The sequence below is a fragment of the Ambystoma mexicanum genome, chromosome 10 (assembly GCF_040938575.1).
Source record: "Ambystoma mexicanum isolate Mex_15411 chromosome 10, UKY_AmexF1_1, whole genome shotgun sequence".
Classification (NCBI taxonomy): Eukaryota; Metazoa; Chordata; class Amphibia; order Caudata; family Ambystomatidae; genus Ambystoma; species Ambystoma mexicanum.
This window is the reverse complement of record NC_090932.1, coordinates 937,786,722-937,812,210: the sequence shown is the minus strand read 5'-3', so window position 1 is coordinate 937,812,210 and position 25,489 is coordinate 937,786,722. Positions and strand designations below refer to the sequence as shown.

At 48.2% G+C, this 25,489-nt stretch overlaps 1 protein-coding gene across 12 annotated transcripts in view; it reads right to left on the bottom strand.

The window, feature by feature from the left end:
• Positions 1-25,489, bottom strand: part of TBL1XR1 (TBL1X/Y related 1) — a 1,277,138-nt gene that overhangs the window by 818,806 nt on the left and 432,843 nt on the right. For all 12 annotated transcript variants that reach the window (XM_069618704.1, XM_069618702.1, XM_069618706.1 and 9 more), the window contains one exon: positions 14,634-14,779. In XM_069618704.1, the coding sequence (XP_069474805.1) occupies positions 14,634-14,779 (146 nt within the window). The remainder of the gene's footprint in view (positions 1-14,633; positions 14,780-25,489) is intronic.

Sequence of the window (25,489 nt, the reverse complement as noted above, 5' to 3'; positions counted from 1 at the left end):
GGACCGGACCAAAACTCTTCATAATTTGCGTACTTGCGAATTTCCTCCTGTGTTTCTATCCAATCTCTCATATATAGTTTTTTCTTAGTATTGCTGGGGTTACTTATTAAATCCTTTTTTGACTCATTCAAGTCCTCTATAATGGCCCGTCAGATTTTTTTGCCATTCCGTTACTGTTTGACTCGACTCGTCTTGCATCACCTTTTTTAAAACTCAGAAGCCACCTGTTTGCGTCTCCTCTAAACATTTACGATACAATGAAATCACTTTCCATTTAGCTATTGCTTTTAGGGAAGTTAAGGCCAATTCTCTCCTTATTACCTGCACTGGAAAAGACCTTGGTAGCTGGAGCACTGTCCGCCAGAATATCCCCTAAAGAAATTATAACTTACTCACCATAGTGACTGTCCTTAGTCCCCTTTCCTTCATATTGCATGGGCATCCCTTCCAAGGGACGGGAGATGGTACCTTTTTACACCAGAAAAAACCTTCCCCTTTATATTTAGAGGCGCGTGGGAGTGCGGCCCTGGGAGCATGCAGTGCCCTGACTCTACCCTCCGACGCAACACCTCAGTCCTCATAGACCCATCGACAATAGATTAACATTGCCTAATGACGCCAGTTTTATTAGGGGGGGGCGGATTGGTGGGACGTATGGAGGAAAGGGGACTAAGAGTACGTTAGCCACTACGGTGAGTAACTTCTAATTACTCTTACGTCCCGTCCACTTTCCTCCATACTGCATGGGCAATTAAAACTGAGTGTAGCCCCAGGGTGGAGAGGAGACCCTGCTTAAGCAAATAGGTTTCCAAAAACCGCCTGTCCGAAAGCCGCGTCTGATCTAGAACCAGCATCCAAACAGCAGTGCTTGCAGAAACCAGAAGGGATGGCCCATGTGGCTGCCTTGCCTATGACTTGTCAGGGAACATGCAACTGGAAATCGATGGCGTTGCCTTGGCTCTGACCGCGTGGGCGTGCATGTTGGCCGGCTGTAGATTGTGCTGTTCCTCGTAAACTTCTTTGATGGCCGATACCATCCAACGGACTATGGAGGCCTTAGAGGCCCGATACCCTGGTATTGATCCTCTGAAGGTGACAAAAAGTGTGTCTGACTTGCGGAAGCCCTTGGTCCTGTCCAAGTAGAATTTCAGGGCATGCCTGACAGAAAGGCAGTGCAGAACTCTCAGTGCATTGTCTTTTGGCTCAGCAAAAAACGTACGTAGCACTATTTCTTCTTTCAGATGGAATGCAGAAGGCACCTTGGGCAAGAATGCTGGGTGTGTCCGCAGTACCACTTTATCCCTGTGAAACGTAGTGTATGGCTCTGAGGCGACCAGCGCCTGATTTTGCTGATTCTGCGAGCCGAGGTGAGGCCAACTAGCAAGGCCGTCTTAATGGTGACCAGCCTGATGTCCGCGGACGCCATTGTTATTAATATTTTATTTCTATTGCGCTCGTACACAAGTGTTTCAGAGCGCGACAAGGCAAGGGAGGGGAGGGGAACATGGAAGAACAAAACATCGATCTTACTAGGCCCAGTGACATTGAGAACACGCAAGTGCATGGGAGAGGGGGAGGGGAAAAGTGCATGAGAGGGGGGGGGAGAAGTGGAAAATGCGATGCAGAGGAGAAACAGATAAACAATAATAAATGAATTAATAATAAAGGCAACACACAGTGGTAGTGCAGCCAGCAATTTGCAAGTGCTAGGTTTAAGGCAGCAGACAGGGTAGGTCTGATAAGTGGAGGAAGAAAAAGGGGGGTGCTGTATGAGTACAGATACAGACCCCAGAGCAAGCGGTGGCCCGGAGCAGTTCGGGAGGGTGGCAGGGTGAGCAGGTACCTGGGCCCGGAGAACAGAGGGTGGCCAGGTGCACGGTGCCAAGAGAGAACAGATCAACAGGGGAGAGGGGGAGCGAACGCAGAAGAAAAGAGGAAGGTCTTGAAGTGCTTCCGGAGATGGTTCTCCTCAAGTTTTAGAGTGGCAGGGAGGCTGTTTCAGAGGGAGGCCCCAGCCGAAGACAGATCAATCCCCAGCTTGTTTCTTTGAAAAACGACTGACCTTAAGGGAGTTGGAGATAGAGGAGCGAAGAGCTCGAGAGGGGAGGTATTTGCGGAGGGATAGCTGAAGGTATTTTGGACCCAGCCCCAGAAAGCCTTGTGGACAATGCAGAGGGTTTTGAATTTAATCCTTGCATCCACTGGGAGCCAATGGGGAGATTTCAGAGCTGGAGAGATACGATCCCAGGGCTTGAGGCCAAGGACAAGTCTTGCAGTCCTGTTCTGGATTAGTTGCAGAGGGCAGAGAGGAGAGGCAGGTAGATTTAGAAAGAGGCTGTAACAATAGTCCAACCTAGAGAGAACCAGAGCTTGGGATACCATGAGCTTCTGGGGGAAGGAGAGGAAAGGCACAGTACCTCTGAGGATGTGCAGTAGGAAGTTTGACTTTTTGGAGACCTCAGAGATGTGGGCGGAGAAGGAAAGGGTGGAGTCAAAGATGACCCCGAGGACCTTAGCCTCGCAGGTGGGGGTAGGAGAAGGGCCAAGGGAAGTCAGCCAGAAAGTGAGGGGAAAGGATGGTGAAGGTGTGCCAATGAGGAGGATCTCCGTCTTGCAGGCATTCAGAAAAAGATCATTAGCGGCACACCAATCTTGAATGGCAGTTAGGCAATCAGAGATGAGAGAGGGAGAAGAGGGGGCCGAGGGCAGCCTGAAAATGAGGAGTGTCGTCAGCATACCACTGGAAATTTGAGCAGAAAATGGCAATGTAGTGGGCGAGAGTTGCCAGGTATTGGTTGAAAAGCCAGGGTGAGAGGTTAGACTGCTGGGGAACACCACAGGTAGAGAGGAAGATAGATAATAGGAAGGACCCAAGTTCCAAAGTTGGACCTGAGAGGGTCGATCAGAGAGGATCATTGGTTCAAATGGTTTGTGCGCCAAGGCACCCAGAAATATGTTGAGGTCCCACACAGGGTGTGGCCTCCTGATGGGCAGGTAGAGCCTGGCGAGTCCCGTCAAATGTTTCCTGACAATCGGGTTGGAAGAGGAAAAATCTCCTCTTCCGAGTTTCTGTAAGCCCCAATGGCTGCCAAGTAAGTGCGGCAAGTGACCATCTGTACGCCTGACTGGGCGAGGTGCGCCGAGAAGGTGAGCACAACGTCCAAGGTACATGCAAGGGGGTGGATATCCTTAGAGTCTGCTCAGTGGCAGTACCTGGTCCACCTGCTCTTATACTGGGCCCTGGTAGACTTGCTCATGGCGCTCTGTTCGATTTCTAGGTTAGCCTGGGAAAGGCTGAGGTGACCTAGCGTGACCTGTTCAGGAACCACGCTGTGAGGGCTAGTTTCTGTGGAGTGCGGTGGATGACCCTGCCGCCCCTGCTCACCAGAAGATGTGCTGGGCCCGTCGTGAAGCGAATAGGCAGCCTCTATGAGAGGCTGAATAGCTCAGAGAACCATGGCCTGGCCGGCCACCACGGTGCTAGAGAATGATGCTGAGGTGGCGAGATTCCTTGATCTTGCACATCACCCTGTTTATCCGTGGAGTGGGCGGGAAAGCGTATGCGGTCATTCCGTCCCACTGAATCTGGAATGCGTCGCACAGGGAGCATTGGCCCTGACCCTGCCAGGAAGCAAACAGTTGGCACTTCCTGTTGTCCAGGGAGGCAAAGAGGTCCACTTGGGGGTGTCCCCATTTGTAGAAGATTTCATGCAGTACTGGCTCGTTCAACTGCCACTTGTAGTTGTCCGCACCCAGTCTGCTGAGCCTGAGGGGGGGGGGGGGGGGGGGGGGCGGGGGGGGGGGGGGGGGGACGGGGCTGGTACCTCCCTGTTGCTGACATAGAACATGCTGGTTGAGCGGTCTGTCAATGAGGACCACCTTGCCCTCGATAACCGGAAGGAAGTCCCTGGGAGCCAGCCAGATCGCCTGCAGTTCCAGCCAATTGATGTGGTACTCCTGCTCCTGCCAGGTCCAGGTGCCGTGGACACAGTGGTTGTCCAGGGTGGCCCCCTCAACCCGCGAGAGAGGAGTCCGTGGTGATGGTGACATGTGGAGTAGGTTGTCGGAGAGCCTCGCTCCTGGTTCCAAGAGGCTGTATCCTCATCCTGAGTCTCGTGTGGGGGACGGCCAAGAGGACTGCCGCTATGAGACCCAGTAGGAGTTGGCACCATCCGGCCGAGATCACTTCCCTGCTGAGGAAGTGCGCGGTGGCCCTCTTGAGGGCCGTGATCTTGTCCTCAGAGGGAAAAACTCTCTCGGAGCATGTGTCCCAACTGAGACCCAAGAAGGTCAGTCTCTGCGTGGGCTGCAGCTGCGACTTCTTGAAGTTGAGTGAAAAACCCAGCTCATGAGAGCGTGGGAAGTATGGTGCACTGCTTCCGGAGATGTCACCCTGACGAGCCAATCGTGGAGGTACAGGTAGAGGTGGTGGCCCTGTAACCTGAGGAGGGCCGCCACTGTGTTCATCAGCCTGGTAAAGATCCTGGAGGCCGAAAGGACGCACCTTGTATTGGAAATGGTAGCCCATGATCCTGAATCGGGGAAAGGAATGATGGGGCTGGCAGATCAGGACTTGTAGGTACGTGTCCTTCAGATCCAGGGAGCACATCCAGTCTCCCTTGCACAAAGTCTCCGCTATTAAAGCCGGCGTAACCATCTTGAATTTTTGTAGAGGTAGGGAGAGGTTGAGGGTGGAAAGGACCAGGACAACTCTCAGGCCAGCCTGGTTCTTCTTCTGAATGGCGTACATCCTGGAGTAAAAGCCCAAGCCTCGCTGGGAGGCTGGGACTTCCTCCACTGCCTGGCTCTGTACGAGAGTCCGGATCTCCGCCAAAAGAGTTGCTGTCCCAACATGTGGGAGTGGAGGGCAGGAGGGAGGAAAGGCTGGGGTAGGGAGGCGTTGCCCCGTGGAGACTACAGAGAGGGTCCAGGGGTCCCACAAATTCTGGCGCCAGAAATTTGCATCAAGGGTAAGCCTGACCCCCCACCCCCGCACTGGAGACACATGGACCCGGAAGGGCGTTTCATGCCTTCTTTCCCTCTGAGGCTGTTGTGGAGGAGGGGGACTGGAAAAATCCCTTAATCCCACCATCCCCTTTTTTTTTGCTTGCGCCGATGTGGAGTCGGCTAACGGTCAGGCTGCCTGGACCTCCGCTCTTGGAAGCCGCAGAACCCTCCGTATGTACCCCCCTTGTCCGGGCGCTGCTGTGACTGGGTGTACGTTTTGGGCGTGGTCTTTGTCAAGATGGATAGAATTGGCTGTTTGTGAGCTGTTTTTCTTTTTGTCCAGCTCCTCGTCCGTTGTGGAGTGAAGAGGTCACCCCCTTCGAACAGAAGATCTACGATGCGATCCTGGACATCCGGGTTCAATTTCGTAGCACAGAGCCAGGCCGTTCTTCTCAAGTCCGTGGCAATGCAGATGGCACGGCCAGAGGTGTCAATGTGGGCCACAGTGGACTCAATGATGTCCTTCGCCACCATCTTGGCCTCTGCCAATCCCGCCTTGAATCGTGATTGGCTATATCCGCAATTTCCCCGCCAGAGCCTCTGGTTCACAGCTGCCAGCATGGCATCCGCGTTGGCTAGACGAAGGTGCAAGGATGTGTTGGAATACAGCTTCTTCCCGTATGCCTCCAAGATCATCTCCTCCTTGCCTAGCAGCGCCGCAGAGGAGGCTGACTGAGGCTTGGAGTACAGTGATGCCACAGCGATCACCAAGGAGTGTGGCTGAGGATGGGCCGATAGCAAGAGTGCATCCCCCTCCATCTGCCTGTACTTGGCGTCCAGGCGATAATTCACTGGCTGGACTGAGTGAGGCTTGAGCCAACCCTTCTTGGCCAGGCCGACTACGTCCTTCTGCATTGGGATCCCTGTACTGGTCACGGGAGGTAGCGTAAGGACTTCAGCGAGGACCCCCTATGCTGGTTGCTCGACCTCGGGTTGAGAAAGGCTGTTGGGCAAGATTGTATGCAGTACCCATAGGGTGCACTACAACAACCCTGACCTCCTGGCAGTAGTAACCCAATCTTTGGTATAGGTCTGTAATATACAGGTTGGTAGTGTGGACGAGTAGCCAGGCTTTTCTCAACAGGGGTCAATGTGAGCTGTAGGGGAGTTACAGAGGTTCACAGTGACAAGTATACAAGCAAACACTTCCACACAGGGTGTCTTGATAAAACAATTATTAATTTATTTACCAGTCAGTTAATGTAAGCCTTCTTCAGAAGGGAGCACTGTAAAACACCACACAAATATACTTCAAAATTACACAATCTCTTAGTTCAGAATCAGTAAATACCCATTTGGGATGGCATACAGCAGAGACCTACACCCATAGGTGACTTCAATTGCTAGGGTGCTGTTGACATTAATGTATTACTGTTAGCATTCAGAATTTGTTTAAGAGCAAGTAAAAAGGGAAAAGATTATTAGAGCAAAGAAGATACCACAAATATTTCTTAAGCAGGCAAATACTTTCAGATCCCCCAATATGAGTCATTCAGTAAAAACAGATTAAGCCAAAGTCAATAAGAGTCTAGATAGGCACGTCTTTGAAGGCAAGTAGAAAGTTCTTTTCATAATGTTTTGTAAGTCTTTGAAGAAAAAGATTAATGTAGGGCCACAAGCTGTTAGACTTGTGAGTAGTAGAATATGCAAGCAACTCTACAGCAAGAGGTAAGTTCTCAGACTTTGTACGGTATCTTTAAAATGAAGAAAAGATGCAGCAGATGACTCCTGTTCCTGTGCAGCTCTGCGGATCTCACTGTTCCTGGGCCTCAGTTGTGGGGACGTCAGGGGACTCCTGCACTGCACTGGGACGGTCAAAACTTGCAACCGGCAAACTTCACTTTCAGTGGCTGTTCAGGGTTTCAGCTCCTCGCGTCTACTGCAAATAGCAACACTGCGGTTCCTGGCTGTCGAGATGAACTTCTGTTGCTTCTGGGGTCCCGCACTCTGTTGAGCGGGCTCAGGCTAGGTCAGTCCAGCTTCCTGGGAGTCAGGAGGATCTTCCTGGAGCTCTTGGCCAACTTAAAAGCAAAGCACATAAACTGGTGTTCCTCTCCCTGGCTCTACGGTTTAGAGCAGCAACGCTGTGGAAATTCAACCAGCTCTGAGATGTATGTCCAGGTGGCTTACTTTGGAGTTGATAGGTCCCACAAACTCAAGGGGAGAAGTCGTCCTTGCAGGGGCTTCTCTGTCAATGCGAACTTGGCGTTTCGACACTGCAGCAGGGCTTCACCGGGAAAACCAACGGTCCAGGAGTTGCAGCATGCATACTCTTCATGTTCTTCTTCGGTTCCTTCGTCCAGTGGTCGACTCTGCATTCCAAGCCAAAAGACTTGCCTTTTATTCAGTGCTCTCCCTTTCATTCCAGCCTAGCTGTCACACACCCAGCAAGGTGGTTGTCCTGGCCGGACAGTCAGCCAGCCAATCATCACAGAGTGCATTTGGTTCTCCTAGTAGACTAAGCACCGGGAGTTTCGGGAACCTCCCTCACTTCCTGCCCTACCCCAGACACCCCAGAGCCAGAGGCGGGCTTCACTCGTGAATCCCGCCAAATGCAAAACGAACAAAGGGCCCAAACCTGGTTTTGGCGCGCAGAGTAAATCGCAAGAAGGACGTTTCCACAAAGAAATGGCGAAAAAAGAAGACTGGGCCATTTTGACAAAAATAGCACCCTTAGGTGCTTTACTGCAGCTGTGAACGCAGCCCCCGGTAGAAAAAAACAAAACCACTGCCACCAGCCATTCAGTGAGGAAAGGGGAACATAAAATTGTCACATGAGAAGTTAGACAAAAGGGAATACTAGGTAACCCCTCCAGCACCCTATTGTAAGATAGTGTGTGCTGGGTCTAAACAGTTACAAATGTGAGTAAAGTCAATTTCACTTTACTGCTCTGGGAAACAGTAATTTATCCCAGATAAGGTAAACATTGGGGGAAATCCAAGACTTTCCCTGTGTCACTGCAGTAAAGGTGATTTGTGCCACAATGTAAAGGATGATGCCTAAGGAGTTTGTCAGACTACACAACCAAAAGAAACGCATAGTACAAAAAACACATTAAAATCCATGAGTAGGAAAAGAGGTCTCACTCTCTCCAGGTTAAACAAATCAAGTCCTCAAAATCCAGCAAAGTCTGGGGGTCTCTAAGGTAGAAGGAATAGGCACATTTCTGAGAATTTTCCCTAACAAAGGCCCAAGTACTCTGCCATCCCTGCAAGACGTTCATGGAAGAACTTGGCAGAAGATGGAGTGTCGGGGTCCTCCTCCTCATCCGTTTCTGCCTCAGGGTCCTGTTGGTCCAGGACCGGAGGAGGGGAGTTGGGAGCAGGGGGCCACGGAGTGGAGACCAGAGCCGGAGGCTGTTGCGGAACCGCCTGGATATGAGGCTGAACAGGGCCAAGGGGCGCGTGTACCGGAGCACGTCCCTGAGGATGTCCCCCATCAGAGATTTCATTAGCCTGAGGAACCGTTCAAAGAACCTGTCCTCGCAAGCCGGAATGATGGTAGGCAATATTGACGGGATAGCGAGCGGCTACTGGAGCCGATGCGTGCCCTGCCCATATGAACGCAGCGGGAACCTGCCTTGTGAGAAGGAAGGGTAAGCTGAGGCCACATACCTGGTTGACACCAGTCCCACCTTGACACTTGTTCCTCCACTTGCTGCCTTCCCTGGAGAGGTGTCGGCCTGAAGTCTGGATTTTCTGGCATGGCGGTCATTTTGTCGAGCTGCCTTCCACGTGCCTGCATCATGTTGCTCGGCTCGCTGGGCCCCGCCCCGACCAGGACTCTATGTGGATCATGGGGCCTACCCTGTTCCTCAGGCTGAGACATCGCGCCCTCGGCAGATCTGCCGGTAGAACTGCATATAGGTGCCGCCTCAGACATGTTGCCGGCAGTAGGGAGTAGCCCCTCGGGTGAAGACCCGGTAAAAACCTTCCGGTCCCTCAGCACCGTCACCGGGAGGATCTACTGACCCCTCGGCCTGTTGGCTGGTAGCTGATGCAGCCTCAGTACTTTTGCTGGTCCTTGCAAAGAGGTCTCCCTTGCAAGGTGCATTGGAAAAGAGGCCCTACCTTGGGCCTGATCGATGATAGACAAAGTCATTTAGGTCCTTTGGAAGCAATCTCTGGAAGAGCTCCTTCCACTTGGCTAGTCTATTCTTCAGAGACCTCGAGAAAAGCGCGTTGCACGCGGTAAAAGCTTGCCAGCCGTGGTCTGGGCCAAGGCACCATAGGCAGCGGGCATGGAAGTCATTAGTCGGGAAGAGCCCTCACAGGAAGGACACCTGCTGAACCCTGTAGAAGTCGACATGCGCCAGGAGGCATGCGATGCCTGAGGACCGAGTACCTGAATGATAAAAAGACAAAAAAGACAGAAGAGAAAAAGTATCCGCGCGTGGAATTACATGGCCGAAGCCAAACCCAGGAGCGCTGGTGAATTCGACCCGTTCCCGTCGACGCGGAAAAGGGGACTGAGGTGTGGCGCCAGAGGGCGGAGTTAGGGCAACGCATGCTCCCAGGGACGCACCGCTGCGTGCCTCTAAATTTAAAGGGGAAGAAGGTTTTTTCTGGTGAAAAAGGTTCCGTCTCCTGTTCCTTGGAAGGGACGCCCATGCAGTATGGAGAAAAGGGGACGGGATGTAAAAGTATGGGCCATTTATTTGTTGATAGGAAGAATGATGTTTCCGCGCCATAAAACAGGACCAGAACTATTTTCATCCTATAGAAGGTCACCAACGTAATTAGGGTCAATCTGCAGTATCTTTTTACCAGAATCTTCCCTTGCGCCGCCAGATTTTCTGCCCTACTCATTAAATCAGTTCTCGGGGCTTCACATTTGCTATTGTTTATACAGACTCCCAACTAGTTAAATGATTTGACCTCAGTATTTTTTTCCCTTTTAAGGTCTACACAAACTTGTTCTTCTCACGCCTGTTATTGCGTCCAATCTTAAGATTCGTGATTTGTCAGGGTTGATGGTTAGATTGTTTCTTTCTACATAATCTTGAAGGGCGTCTAACTGGCGCTGTAGTCCTATGGGAGTTTGGTCCTTCGAAACAATATTGTCTGTATACAACAACCTTCAAATTGATGTTCCTGCAACCTTGGGAGGAAAAGATTGAATCTGTAGAAATGCTTCTTGCACTTCTGAGACGAAAAGAGGTTCTGGAGCCAAGGGACAGCCTTGTTTCAGGCCAGTATTAATAGGTATGGCATCGGACAGCAGGCCAGTTTTGTCCAGCCTTACTCTCGACTGTTTCTGTATATAAATCTTTGATGTTTTCCAATACCACCTGCAGACATTTCCATCTCGTCAGTTTACTCCACAATGTCGGTCTTCTGACAGTGTCAAACACCTTTGACAAATCAATGAAGGCTACAAAAATGTTCTGCCCTGTTTCTCAATTCTGGCTTTTAGTAGATTAAATCAGAAAAATGTTTAGGGGGTACCCCTCCCCTTCACAAAGCCTGATTGCCACTGACCGCTATGTCCTGTTGATATGCTCCATACAGTTAAAGGTTTTAATAATACTGCAGAAAAAACCTTACCTGCCACATTCAACAAGGCTATGGGACGATAGTTATCTGGATTCGCCCTTAGGCCTTTTTTTGAATATTGGCACATCTACTGCCGCCTTCAATGAAGTTGGGACTTTTTCTGATGTTAGAATATATTTGAAGAGGTGGTGGAGAAATGTTGCCCATTCTGTTGGATTACCCGTCATTTCATTTGTCAGCCCATCAGGGCTAGGCGCACTTGAGTTCTTTAATTTCTTGATGATATCCTCAATTGTGTCTGCGTCTATGGCCAGTTCTTCTTCCTCTTTTGCGGTCACCACTACCCTCTGCATGGTTTTTTTTCTTCATTTCTTGCGTTTGTGTGTAAAATTCACACCACAGAGTCGCTGGTATAGGGTTTGCTATTGGAGCTTCCATTTTGTTAATCGTAGACCACATTCCTATTGTGTTTTTTGTTCTAATCTTGAACATCTGCTCTACATCTTGGTTTAACATTGTCTTTGTGTGCAAGTAGAGCCAACTACGGTATTTTTGTCTAAGCTTATGTATCTTCTTTGAATACCCCTCTGGTGCGTTCTTCTTTAGCCGATTAATGCTTTTCTTTAGTGTTTTTCTTATCCACTATCATTATATCATGAGCATGACAGACATTGTTGGTTTGTTGCCTCCTCTTTTAAAGTTAGTCATGTATTCCTCGAATAAGGGTACATAATCAATACTTTGTTTCCCATCTTGATCTTGTAAATTTGCTATTAAAAATCGATGAAATTTACATTAAGCGCAGGGATTTTATCTACACATATTCTCAGTCTATTTCTTCCCGAATGTATTGATACGTTATTTCCGTATATGGCTTTCATTATTGCTGATATAATGACAAGTCAATGTCAATAGATTGATCACTGGCCGATGTCTTCCTTTCCAGAGTTTTCATTATCACTGACATATTGGTCGAAGTGCATATATAATCCAAGATATCCACCGAGTGAGCTCCCTTTCAGGTTGGTCTACCTGAAATATCCACTTGGGTTATTCCATTCAGGATTATACAATCTCTAGATTGCGTCAGTTCTCTCCACAATAAGCCTCGTTTTTGCTTGTTTTGTTGCCGTTGATAAGTCGTTTTCAATTCCCTGATTATCTTGGTCTAAACACGTACAATTTAGATCTCCCACAATTATCAAAAATGGATCTTGCCATGTCGTCCTCTGCTCATCAAGCAGTGCCGCTATATCTTCTGGTAGAGATATTCTTTACAATTGCAGAGTTCCAATATACGTTTAACAGTATTAATACTCGTTGAATTCCCAGGGGTTTCCTTTTCTGGCCTTAAGATCACCATTTGTATGTACAGTGTTAGATTGGAAGTGTACAAAAGGGTCCAGTTCAAATCGTTTTTGATGGCTACCAGTAGGCCCGACATTGGTCTTCCTTTAAGACCCTTAAGTGCAGGATTTAACACGCCCCAATAGCCTTCAAGTGTGGTGATTTCTGTCATTCAAGTTTCTTGGAGGCAGATAACTTCAATTACCTCCTTTTGTAATTCACCTTTTTTTTATAATAGGTGGGTTAATCCTCTGGTGTTCCAGCTGGCTAATGTCCACACCCCTTCTGAATATTCCTTTAGGCATTATTGATTTTGCCTTTTTTTCTGCCAGGAGGTTACCAGCCATTTCCACTTAGCCTGCCATCTTTCCCTTTATTCAGTTTTGCTGCTTCTGTTGTATTTCTGTCTCTCAACCTTTTTTCCCCTCTGGGGTGTTATGTTTAAGATCATCTTGTGTTCTGGGGCTATTTTGCTGTCTCATATTTTTCCTGTCCTTCTCCGTAGATGTCTCAACTTTTTCACATAAATCAAAACCCATTGGCCTTAAATGATGTGCTTCGTCCAACAGTAGTTGTTTTACTAATCTTGAAACAGTGTGTAGAAAAACTTTGTCGGTGCGTTCTTCATCAGGAAATTCAATAAATAGCAAAGTCTTTAGAAGTTATCAGTCTCAGCGCCGGGATGTGGTGTAAAAATCTCACTACATTTGATCTATTTTAGATCAAGCCATTGTCAAAATGGAGCATCCTTTCCAAACTGAGACCTTGTTGATGTTCCATTGAATTACACTGGTCTTTTGATGGCAGTCGATCTTTCTTTTCATGCTCTGAAGGATGGGGACTTTACCGGCAAGGTCAAAGATAATTGCTTCTTCCCTTTTCCTTTCTGACTCCCTTGAGAACATCTCTGTTCTTGCCTCTCTGAGTAGGAATTCTCCCTTTTGATGTCCCTTTGTTTGAATTCACAATGCTTTGATTTCTATTTTGGGACATCTTGCCGGACTTCTCTAAACTGGCTTCTTTTAGATCTTGGAGTTTGGATCTTGTTGATTTTATTTCATGTTCCCGGTCTTCTTTCCATTGTATTTGCCGACGCTTTCCCCCGTCTCGTTCTACTGGGGAATTGTACACTGCCGAGCCATCCATACTTACTTCGACCTCCCCAGAAATGTCCTCATTTCTGAGTTCATTCGCCGTTTCCTTATCGGATAGTTCTCCATCCGACATTGTCTGATCTTTCTCCGATATCGTATAGGTGGACAGATCCATCAAGTCAATTTCTGAAGAATCATGTTCACTTGATTCAGATCTCTCTAATATTTTATTGATTGCCTTTTTCTTTACCCTTTTTTCCCAGTATGTCCAAGGTTAGGTTTTTTGTGCTGTTTCCTTCTTTCAGGAGTGTTACATTATTTTATGGAAGTACAGCTCTTATTAGATTTTTGTTTAAGCAGGATTATTGGATTCTTCAGCTTCTTGACTACTATGTTTTTAGTTGTTTATTTTTTCTGTCCCTTTTCCTGTGGGTTTTTTCTCCGTCGTTGGGATCAGTTTTTTTAACTACGTCTTTTCCTCTTTTGGTAAAGATTTCACAGATATTCAAATCCTGCTCGTCTAATGATTTCCTTGAATGATTTTAGGGTCTCTACATCCGTATCATAAGAGTCTATCAACCCGGTTTCCGGACCAATTACTTTATGCTTACCTACTTGTCGAATTTTATTTTCCTCTTGATTTTTAGAATCCGGCCCGTTGATCAATGTAACCTCTGTGACCGGATGTACCATGATCGGCCTGTCTGCTCGAGTTCGAGCTGAGGTATCCTTTCTTCTATCATTTGTGTATTTTATTGAGTTTGTTGTTCACCACTGACCGTTAATGTGAGCTGGGTTTGACGATCCTTGGTTTGATTGAAATTTTGTAAGTTAGATGGTATATCCATGGATCATATTGGTTCGCTCACAGATGGTTATGCCACACACAAACTGTCCTTTACGATGCCTCTTAAGATTTCATGATTTGCTATGTCATTAGAGACATTCATTTTTGCAGCTGAATGCAGGTTATCCAAGTTACCGCAAGGTGAGGCCACTGTCAGCCCCCCCACCCCCCGTTACTAATTTTCTTATATCCCTTTTTTCTTTCATAAAGCGATCCAGTATGTTGTGCAGGAGTTGTGAAACCCTTGTAGAGCTGTTATCCATGTTATTCTGGAGTGCAGAGATGAAACCTTCTACAAAAATAATTTTGGTGTGAACCATCGCTAATAAGGTGGTGTGGTCTTTTAAAGTCCCAGACAAATTTTCATGTAATATCATTAACGCCGCTAGAATCGCTGTCATTGTGGATACCAAAATAAACACTGTAAATGATTCAAAAGCATGCCTGCTGGACACCAAAATGCATGTTTATATAAACATAGATCAGCAAGTGTAAACCTGCCTTTTCCATTTTTGATTGGCGACCCTCAAATTACCCTTCAAATTTACAAAATTAACATGTGCTTCTTAAAGTGTGAAATTTAACAATATTAGCAAAACACAGCAATACGTAGCGACTTAACTGCAATGTTCACTAAATGATTTTATTTTAAAAAACACTAAATGGACTTCAAAGAAATGCATAGTACTTTACTGAATGATAGCCCTACAGGAAAACAGTCCATGTTCCTGTACAGATCGCTGAAGTGTATGTGAAAGGGCTCGCTCAAGGCATTAATTGAAAAAAAAAAAAAATCATCTTGTCTCCCACTTTGAGACTACATAATAAGACATTTGCCTTACCTCATTAATACTGACTTCTGCCTCCACATACTGTAGTCCTTTTTGGATGATCGAAATCAAAGCAGCAGGTGGCACCAGGGCACCATTTATATTAGACTGGCTGATATGGCTCTCTATTCCAAAAGTAAATGCTGAATGAGAAAACCCTATGGAAAAGGGAAAAGCCATTAGAATCGGTTGGATACAAGTACAGTATTAATATTTAAAATCAGTTGTATGTGCCAAGTAGTCACAACAATAGATCAAAAATGTAAATTATCTCTGGTTGGCTGAATGTTGCCATAACAACTAGTAGTGCAAGGCTGTCTTCTATTGCCAACAAGTGTGAACTTGTCATCCCTGTCAATGAGAGAACGTAGGTTTTAAGTTGTTCAAACTCAAGTGGTGGTTGGTTGGTAAATCAAAATAGTGCCACAGAAGAAACATCCAGGATCCTTCCTGAGCACAAGCTTGTGGCTTGCATGTGGGGAAAACGGGTGAGTGCATGAGATTAAACAGAGAAACCACAGAAGAACAAGTTACTTTCTTACCTGGTAAAGTTCTTTCGATGGGATGGTCCGAAGACGTATTCCATATCTATGACATGTAGTCACCACAGCTGTGCTGCTTCGGAAACTTTTTTCGGCGTCTGCGTCCTGCGTCGATGACGTCGATGCGCCGTCGTCGAGGACCTCGTCCGACGTCATCCGATGTGATAAGTAGGACGCACGACACCCGTAGCCTCAGTTGTAGTTTTTTCCCCCAGAACGTGTGACATTAGTCAACTGGCAGTCAGACACAAAGCCTTGAGGAACGTCAGCTGCAATCGCAAAAGAAATTCTGCAGCGGGGGAAGGCAGGGAGGGAGCGATATGGACTACGTTGTCGGACCATCCCATCGAAAGAACGTTACCAGGTAAGAAAGTAACTTGTTCTTCGAGGGGATTGGGTCCTCCGACGTATTCCATATCTATGACAGACTCCCAAAGCAGTACCAGAGCAAGGAGGAGGGAAAGAATTTAGAATCAAAATTTAGAATTGCCAATCAAATAGCAGAGCAAAGCACCGCCTTGCCAAAGGCCAGATCCTGTCCTCGGATGGAATCGAGGGAATAGTGACGTACAAATGTATGTACTGAAGCCCAGGTGGCTGCATCACAGATGTTGCGAATAGGAACACCCCTCTGCAGGGCAGTAGATGCAGCCATACCCCTGGTAGAATGGGCCCGCAAGCCAGCCGGTGGGTCCTTACCCGCCAAGCGGTAACACTCCGAGATGGCCAAAATAATCCAGCGAGACAAAGTCTGTTTCGTCACAGCTTGCCCCAAACGCTTTCCAGCGTAACCAATAAAGAGTTGATCGTCCACTCTGACCCGGGACATGCGTGAAACATAAAAGCTTAAAGCTCTCCTAGGATCAAGCCTGTGGAGCCTCTCCTCTTCCTTACCAGGATGCGGAGGAGGATAGAATGCCGGAAGAACAATCTTCTGGGCCAAATGAAATACCGTCACTACCTTCGGGAGAAAAGAAGGACGAACTCTAAGGACAACCCTGTCCTTGTGAAATACAGTGAAGGGTGGCTTAACTGAAAGTGCCTGTAACTCACTCACTCTGCGAGCGGAAGTAACCGCAACTAAAAACACAGTTTTCAGAGTTAACAGCCTCAAAGGGCAAGAATGTAAAGGCTCAAACGGAGCACCCATAAGAAACTTAAGAACAAGGTTTAAATCCCAACTGGGCACCAGGAAAGGTGACGGAGGGAACACATTAGTGAGCCCTTTCAGAAACTGTGAAATTAAAGGGATTTTAAAGTAAGAACACTCCTCAGACGAGCGCTTAAAGATGGACAGTGCCACCAGGTAACCTTTAATGGTACCCACTTGCAAGCCCCTGTGGGCCAAAGAAAGTAAAAAGGACAGAACCATGGGGATGTCACATGCAAAAGGATCCACATTCTGAACTCTGCACCAGTCGCAGAACTTACGGCAATGGTACAGAGACTTTATTGCTGGCCTTCGGGCCGAAAGCAACACCTCCATCACGTCTTCAGAGAGGTCCCAATCCTTATACCTCAACCTTTCAGAAGCCAAGCATGAAGGTTGAGGGATCTGACCTCTGGATGGAGAACCTGACCCCCCTCCCGTGAGAGCAGATCGTCTCGGTAAGGAAGACGACGTGGAGGGCAGATGGACAAGTCGAGAAGGTCCGGGTACCACGTCCTCCGAGCCCACGCCGGAGCAATGAGGATCATCCGGGAACCGAACTTCTGTAACCTCCGCAGCACTTGCGGGATGACGGGGACTGGAGGAAATGCGTACAACAGCAGGAATGACCACTCCACCACGAATGCCTCTCCTAAGGCTCCTTTTGGAGGAAATTCCCGCGAGCAAAACCTTTCGCACTTCCGGTTGACACTGGAGGCGAAGAGATCCACTTGAGGGGTCCCCCAAAGGGCGAAGATCTCCAGGAGAATCTCCTGAGCCAACTCCCACTCGTGAGAGATCGTGCTCTGCCTGCTCAGAGCGTCCGCCGTCACGTTTTCGTCTCCGGCCAGATGAACTGCCGAGATCGAAACTTCCTGCTGGATGGCCCAGAACTCGAGCTGCATCGCCTCCCTGCACAGAGGAAGTGACCCTGCTCCCCCTTTTTGTTGAGGTAGTGCATGGCCACTGTGTTGTCCGTCAGGATCAGGACACTCTTTCCTCGCACAGTCGGCAGAAAAGCCTTCAGGGCTAGCCTGACGGCCCTCAGCTCCAACAGATTGATATGGAGTCTGGACTCCGACGGAGACCAATGACCGCTGACTGTCAGCCCGTTGGCATGAGCTCCCGATCCCATGAGGGATGCATCCGTCACGATCATCACCTCCGGCTAGGGAAGCCAAAATGGAGCCCCCTTCATCAAGTTGCCTTCGACGGCCCACCACAGAAGGTCCCGGGCGACAGAGGGCGGCACCTGAACCGGGTCCAACATCCTGCCGGAGGACTGCGACCATTGCATCTTGAGTGCCCACTGCAAAGACCTCATCCGCAGGCGAGCCTCTGGCACCAGAAGAATGCAGGATGCCATGAGGCCGAGCAACCTCAAGAACTCGAACGCTGGGAGCGTCTGGGCAAGTTGAAACTTGTGCACCATCTGCTGAATGTGAAGAGCCCTCACCTGGGGAGGAAAACACTGCCCCAGGGAAGTGTCGAGCACTGCTCCGATGTACTGGAGCCGCTGTGTTGGCGTCAAATGGGACTTCTTTAAATTGAGGGAGAAGCCCAGCCTGTGAATGGAGTGGCAGGTGACGGACAGATGATCCAGGACTTGCTCGGGAGAGCTCCCCCTGATCAACCAATCGTCCAGGTAGGGGTAGACGTGAATCCCCCCTTGCCTGAGATGCGCTGCCACCACCACCATGAGCTTGGTGAAAACCCTCGGGGCGGAGGTCAATCCGAATGGCAGGACCCGAAACTGAAAGTGCGAGTCGCCAACCGCGAACCTCAGGTACTTCTTGTGCTTGGGATGGATCGGCACATGGAAGTAAGCATCCTTGAGGTCGAGTGACACCAACCAGTCCTGAGGCTGAAGGACCTGGAGGACTTGAGAGTAACCATCTTGAACTTGTCCTTCCTGAGGAGTTTGTTCAAACCGCGCAAGTCCATGATGAGTCTCAATCCCCCGTCTTTCTTCGAAATCAAAAAATAAGGGGAATACCATCCCTTGTTCCTCTCCGCTACAGGCACCAGTTCTATGGCGCCTTTCTCCAGCAGGGCTTGAATTTCCTGCGCAAGGAGCGGATCCGGACTCGGCAAAGAGAGGTTCCCCAGTCGATTGTCGTGAGGCCTGTGCCGAAAGGGAAGACAGTAGCCGTGGGTTATGATCTCCAGAACCCACACATCTGAAGTAATGGCACGCCACTCTACAAGATGCTGCGCCAGCCTTCCCCCAACCGGCGAACCATGGGGCATGGCCTCATGACTGAGTGGTAGCGGCTGCGGCGTTACCTGAGGGCAAAGAGACAACTTCCCGAGCGGCCTTGGCACCACGGGTACCCTGTCGTCCACCTCTGGTACCCCTGCGTTGGCCTCTTTGACTGTCAGCTCCCCTCGCTTTACTGAAGGACGAGTAATAGCGAAAGGAACCATCCCTCCAATGCTGTCCCCTAGGACGAAAAGGCGGAGGTTGGCGAACTGCAGCGCCCAACGACTTCGCTGCAGCTTTTGAGGTCTGCAACCTCTGAAGGCTCTCGTCAGCCTTGCTGCCAAAAAGGTGCTCCCCGTCAAAGGGCATGTTGAGGAGCCGGGACTGCACATCAGGAGCAAACCCCGACTTCCGCAACCACGCAAACCTGCGTATCACGGTGCTCGCCGCCATGGACCTGGTGACGCATTCAGCCAAGTCCAAACCCGACTGAACGGACTCACACATGGCATCCTTACCATCCTGGACCATAGCAAGGAAACCATCCCGTTCGTCCCCTTCGGGAATATGTTCAGCCGCTAACGCAACACAGTTCCACAGAGTGTGTGTGAAACGAGACAAGGCACAAATGGAGTTGGCCGCCTGAAGCGCCATACCACCAGAAGAAAACACTTTCTTCGCCCAGCCATCAAAACGTTTGTAGTCCCTATCTGGAGGGATGGTAGGGTACGATGTCTGCTTTGCTGGGGCCGTGGCCGCCTGCACCACCAAACTCTCCGGAGTGGGGTGCCTGGTCAAGTAGCAGGGGTCGCTACTGGCTGGACGGTATTTCCGCGACAAGGACCTGCCCACCGCCGGGAGACTCTCCGGAGCAGTCCAAGCCGCCGCCACCCTTCTCTGTAAAGCCATATGGAACGGCAGTACCGGGTCAGTTGGGGGACCAACATCAAGGATATTCTGTGAGATCATCCTGCACAAACTCCCCTGGGGGAGCAGACCATCCCAAGTACTCAGAAACCCTAGCCATAAGGCGCCGGTACGAGGAATCGGCATGAGAGCCAGGCTCAGGCCTACAAAACTCCACCTCCTGAGAGGTGTCCAGTCCACTGGCATCATGCAGTGACTGCCTCAAATCGTCAAATTGACTATGGCCCGAGACAATTTAATCTGGAACCTGACTAGGAACCAGGCCATCAGAATCCTCATCCACCTCTGAAATATATTCCAGGTGGCGAAAAGAAGGCACCCGAGAGTGCTTGCTTTTAACCAGAGCCTTCCTAGGGGGTTCCCCCGTGCCACGGGGTACCTCCGACACCCCGGCCTCGAAAGGCGTCGAGGGCGTCGAGTGAATAGACGCCGGCGTCGAGAGAACAGGCATCGGCGCCGAGAGGATAGGCATCGAGTAAATCGGCATCGACGTCTGGTGCAGCGCCGCCAACATCGGCGGCGTTGACACAGTCCTCGAAGCCTGAGCTCCGAGCATGTCCTTCGACGACCTGAGCGTCGACGGCTTCGACGACTTCCTCGGAGCCGGAGCCTCGAGAAAGTCTGTCGACGCCCTCGACGCCTCAGACGTCGATCGTCTTCTTCGAAGACATCACAGGTGCACACGGTCTCGAACGCGTCGAGGACCGGGACCTGGAACGGGTACGTCGAGAACGAGTTCCCTTGTCCGAACGGGACCTCTCTCGTGACTCGTGCCGACCACTCTTGCGAGCGGTGTCTCTCGACCGACCCCACTCGGGGGCGCGGACGGCTTAGTACCCTGCGACTCAAGAATCGCCAGCATTTTCTTCCCGAAGGAAGCCCATTCCTCCGGCGTCGCACGGCTGGTGGGGTAAGCGACGTGCCGGGCAGAGTCCTCCGAAGAGGACCTGGAAGACGTCCGGTGTCGGCGCTTCCGATAATGCCTCGAAGAGGCTGAGGAGTGGCGAGACCGACTCCTAGAAGGAGACCCACGAGACTTCCGACGATGACGCAGAGAGTCACCTCTCGAATCATCCGTCGAAATCCCCGCAGACTTAGACTTCCAGGGCTTGGACACCCGACCTACCGACAACTTCTTACGTTCGCGTAAGGCTTTGGACGTGAGCGACTGGCAGTCGATACACTCATCCGTGTCGCGGGCCTCCCCGAGGCACCAGAGGCAGGCGTTGTGCGAGTCCGTCACCGACATCTTGGACCCACACTCCCCGCACTTCTTGAAGCCCGGACGCGGGGTCGAAGACGAAGTAGAAGACATCTTGACACAAAGGATTTTCACAAAAACGAACAGGTTCGAAGAACCGAGAAGAACAGAACTCCAAAGAGTCGAGGCATTAACCGAGATTCACGAAGCAACATGTTCGCAGAAAAAACGGAACTGAGGCTACGGGCGTCGTGCGTCCTACTTATCACATCGGATAACGTCGGACGTCACAGGAGGTCCTCGACGACGGCGCATCGACGTCATTGACGCAGGACGCAGACGCCGAAAAGTGTTTCAGAAGCAGCACAGCTGTGGTGATTACATATCATTGATATGGAATACGTCGGAGGACCCAATCCCCTCGAAAGGCTCTTTTGTGGAGCAGATGTGTACATTGTCCACCTAGACAAATTTACAGTATCACAAGTCACTTGCATCATAATTCGACCTATGGTTTATCATCGACCAAAGAGCCACGAGAGACTTATCTTGAAAAGGTACCAGCGTTTCTGCACAATAGTGTTGAATGCATTTAATTGAATGGTCACAATGAACACCAGCACACGCCTATATTCCATCTGGAGTGAGTTTTGGGAGTGAAAGCAAGAGGTGTGTGTGCCCATGTTTAACTGCTGCATACAATTAACTACCAACCTTACAATGGTGAATTTAGTCATTGGGTCCCCCTCTCTTCCGGTTGCAAAAGACACTAAGAACTGACTTGTTTTTCACAGTACTTTCTTTTTGTTTGTATAGAACATTGTTCTGCATACATTAAGTGAGTGCAGTGTTTTCCCTCTATTTTGTGGATTTGGAAAGCAACTCTTAATTCAATAGATTGGCTTACGTGAAACTTTGAAATTTGGGTGAGAATCTTTGGATGCGTTATAAAAATCAAGGTTTGTGAATTATGAAACAAGTATTGTGCGCTTAAAGCACTTGGAGCTCATTTACTCTTAGATAAAAGTTGAAGGCTACTTTTTTTTTTAAAGAGATTTTGTGCATTGGTGCAGGGAGTGTGGGGGGATGGTTGCATCAGCCTATTAGGAACAGTATTTCGATCCCAAACTGTTGGAGGCATGTGCCAGTGGTGGATAGATTAAACTTTTATAACCCACTTACATCCAGAGACCAGCCTCTCAATGCGGGACTTGGATTCAAACCTGTGCTGCTCTGTGCTGTCTTGCTTCCAAGACAAGCATGCTGCCCCATAGTTAACCACCGGGCCAGATATCACTTTACTCCTTTCATAAAAGCCTTGACACCTGCCACTTTTTACCAGGTGGTGTATGTCACTATCGCAGCTAAGAGTGTTTAAGGAATTGTATCCAAGTCAAGATAATGCAGGTATGTTGGAAGTCAACAGATGAACGATCGATTTTGCACACCAAATCACAAACCGCTTCCATACGTTGCTGAGGCATGTATAAATGTAAACTGGGCTCAGGAGCCAGGTTCATAGATGGTGGATTGGGGTGTTTTATGTGCGGCTGCTCCTCTGTACGCAACTTTACTGGCGGGAACAGTGACGTGCACAGGTGGTGAAGATACCTGGTCATGCCCATGCTGGAGCAATGTGTATTGGGGCTAAATCTACCTGGTAGTAATTTGCAAATTAGTCTGCGAAGCAGGGGAGTTGGGGAGGGGGAATAAAAGGAGGAGGCGAGTATGCAAATATATTGCGCCAATTCACCCATAGTGTGTTGCTGAGGGACCCACCCCCACTTTGAGTACCTGAATGCAAAAACTTGGCATTTTACACTGGTTTTTGTCACAAATAAGTATTACTGGATGACCCAATGCTTTGAAAATCGTTTGAGTGAGTTTGTGTCGAGTTTCCATTCGTGTGTTCTTCAACCAACACTTGTCTTGCTGACACCTCAAGCTAAATGAGCACTCCTGGTACATGCCGGGACTGTATGTTGAGGTGTTTGCTTATGCACAATTGCCATATCTCCTGAGTGAGAGGTTAAAACGCACCAACTGTTTGCCGCCCTGTTTATGCAAAACATGGCGGTGTTGGAAGAGAATCCTCTTGCCTGGTAGAAGCACTTGAAGTGTGCATAGTGACATTTTTATTGCTAGCAATTACAACAAGTTTATTTGCTGAGATGCTTGTTGGGTTGAACATTTGCCGTGTGCCTCGAGTGCTTGGCAGTGCACCCCCATCCGGTTTGTTTTCCATCTATTGCACAAGTAAGTTTGTGAAAGGCTTCCCTTTTAACATGTTTGTTCTTGCCATCTCTGGAGACTCTACACTACTAGATCGCCCCATTTGACAGATGCGAACGACCATTGGCTCATGGGTCATTGTTAGATTGGGTGCATTTTAAGGTGTGCTAATAGGATGAGTAAAACCCAGGATGCCATCATCCCAAGTGGTTCCATGAGCTTAAAAATCAAAAAACCGAGCAAGTCTAATACGTCTGATTAATTGGGTCCATTTGAATATTCATGTGTAGTTTGAACTGTTATAATTGACTTACTCTTAATATCCTCACTCAAGCAATATTCCCCGAAGAACAGTGATGCTCAAAACATATTGGCATAGGAGAAAAATGACAATGTATATAATAAATGTGTGGAACGACAAATTAAATATGGTTTATTTTGAGACCAGAATTTGTAGTTAATAAATGTTTAATATTTACTTTTCAAAAAGACTAATCACAGTTCTTGGAATACCAAGACTTTGCACATTTATTTGTAGCGTTATGCTTCCAGGGGAACTTGGTAGTACAATCTGGGTAACATTTAAATTAAGTCTTCTCCATGAGTAAGTTGAAAGGAAAAGGCTGCCTGAAATGGTAATGTGGGGGAATTAAAGGAATTGTAATGCCACGGGAGAATATGGTGGTGTATCCCTACCCAAGCTCCTTGATTTAAGCCTTTTCGGCAGGTGTGACTGTCGGTGTGGCAACGCATCGTCTACTTACGAGTCCGAACAATGAGACTTTTTCCAGCAAAGAACGAGGTGACGGAAAGTTATTCAACTCCACTCGCACGCTAGCAACTGCTGACGAAAAATGAGGTCGACGTGTGAGGAAACATAGGCAACTACTTAAGGATAGTGTTACACGGATCTCCCTTTGCCCCCCAAATCAATGCCCTTTTTGAAGAAACAAACGTAATACTCCAAAACAATCACTAGATGGCGAAATAAATATTAACAGATTCACAAGTCTCAGAATTATACACACAACACAAACGCAGAGAAAGAAGAGCGAAAGCAGATGTTAGTTAACAGTAAGTCTTTCCGTTGTGGCTTGTATCCGTTTATATAGTTGCATGCATTGCATAGACCAACTATTTTCCCCAAAAGAAAAGGGACATCGACATGGGCAGTGCTGCAATATAATTAATCCCTACCATACATGTGTACTCCAGGTTGTGTGCACAGAATCCACAGAAACGCAGTTTTGATGGGGAAATCGGATTTACCTACGTAGACTAATGTAGGTATCACAAATCATTTGCATCATAATTCAACCTATGGTTTATCATCGACCAAAGTGAACCCTTGAGAGAATTATCTTGAAAGGTAATGGAACGTGCCCACGAAAATGGACTGTAGCCAATGCAACATTAGGCTCAATGCAATTCTTTTTGCGAATATTTATCTTTCTAGTGTCATCTAATTTTACATATTATTGGAGCTGCAATACATTTAGCACACGCGGACAAATAAAAGCAGGAAGTCTAGCGATTTCCTTAGGAAGGAGGTATATCTGGGATGGGGTGAATTTGGTAGCAATAGCCTGGAATATAATATCATGGCCATGTGCATGTCGAAAGTTTGGGGAAAAGTAGAAGGCAAACATTTTGGTATTAGGGGGGACACCTTTCAAAATTGGATGGAAGCATGGGAGAGCGCCAAGTAATCCGCTCTAAATAGCATTTCACAAAACTTGTTGACAAATCTAATATTTTACATCACACCTGCAGGGCAGGTTGAAAGATCGAATGAGGCATCATTTGTGGTGAAATCCAAGACTAACTAAAACAACCAGCTGAAGACAATCCAAGACGACATCTAATCCATTCTGAATGAAGTGCACAATGAAGCTTCAAGTGTGCAGACTATGCTGGGAAATGAATGGACTATGTGGCCAAAAGAACGCCCACATCTTCAATGTATGGACAAAGTGAGAACAGGACATGTATTGACAGTCAATGCCAGATTTGCTGGAATGGTGAGGTAAGGGGAACATAGTTCAAGTTGCAAGCTACTAGCAAGGCCTACAAAAATTACAAGCCCCCTCCATTATCCACATACAAACTGTATGTTATTTCTCCATCATTAAGAGTCAATGATCACTAGCCAATGGCTAGTGCAAATAGAGGCCTACTAAGGCCAACAGCTTAAAGATTAATGGAATTAGACTATTACCAATGCATCTACCGTCGCAGAATTGACCTATGAGATCCACGTGTAAGCCGTGCAAACTGATTAACAGTCACTTGGCATGCAGAATTGAAAATGCAAATACATTTAAAATATGAAATTGATTACTGTACTTTTTCATTGATAATTTGCCTAAATTATAGTCAAGACATACAGAAGCTTGAAGATATAAAGCAAAAACTGTGCGTTACAAGTGACATTTGAAGAAAAATGCCTTTAAACTAACCCATGCAAAAGTGAAACGGCCTGCACTTCAAAAGGATATGCTAAACCAAGTCACCCAAATGTTTAGATCAGCATACCCATACATGTGTGCAGCAATTATTGCCACAGTAATAACTTTTGCTGGCACCGTTTCTGAAAGGGCCATGATGACTGTG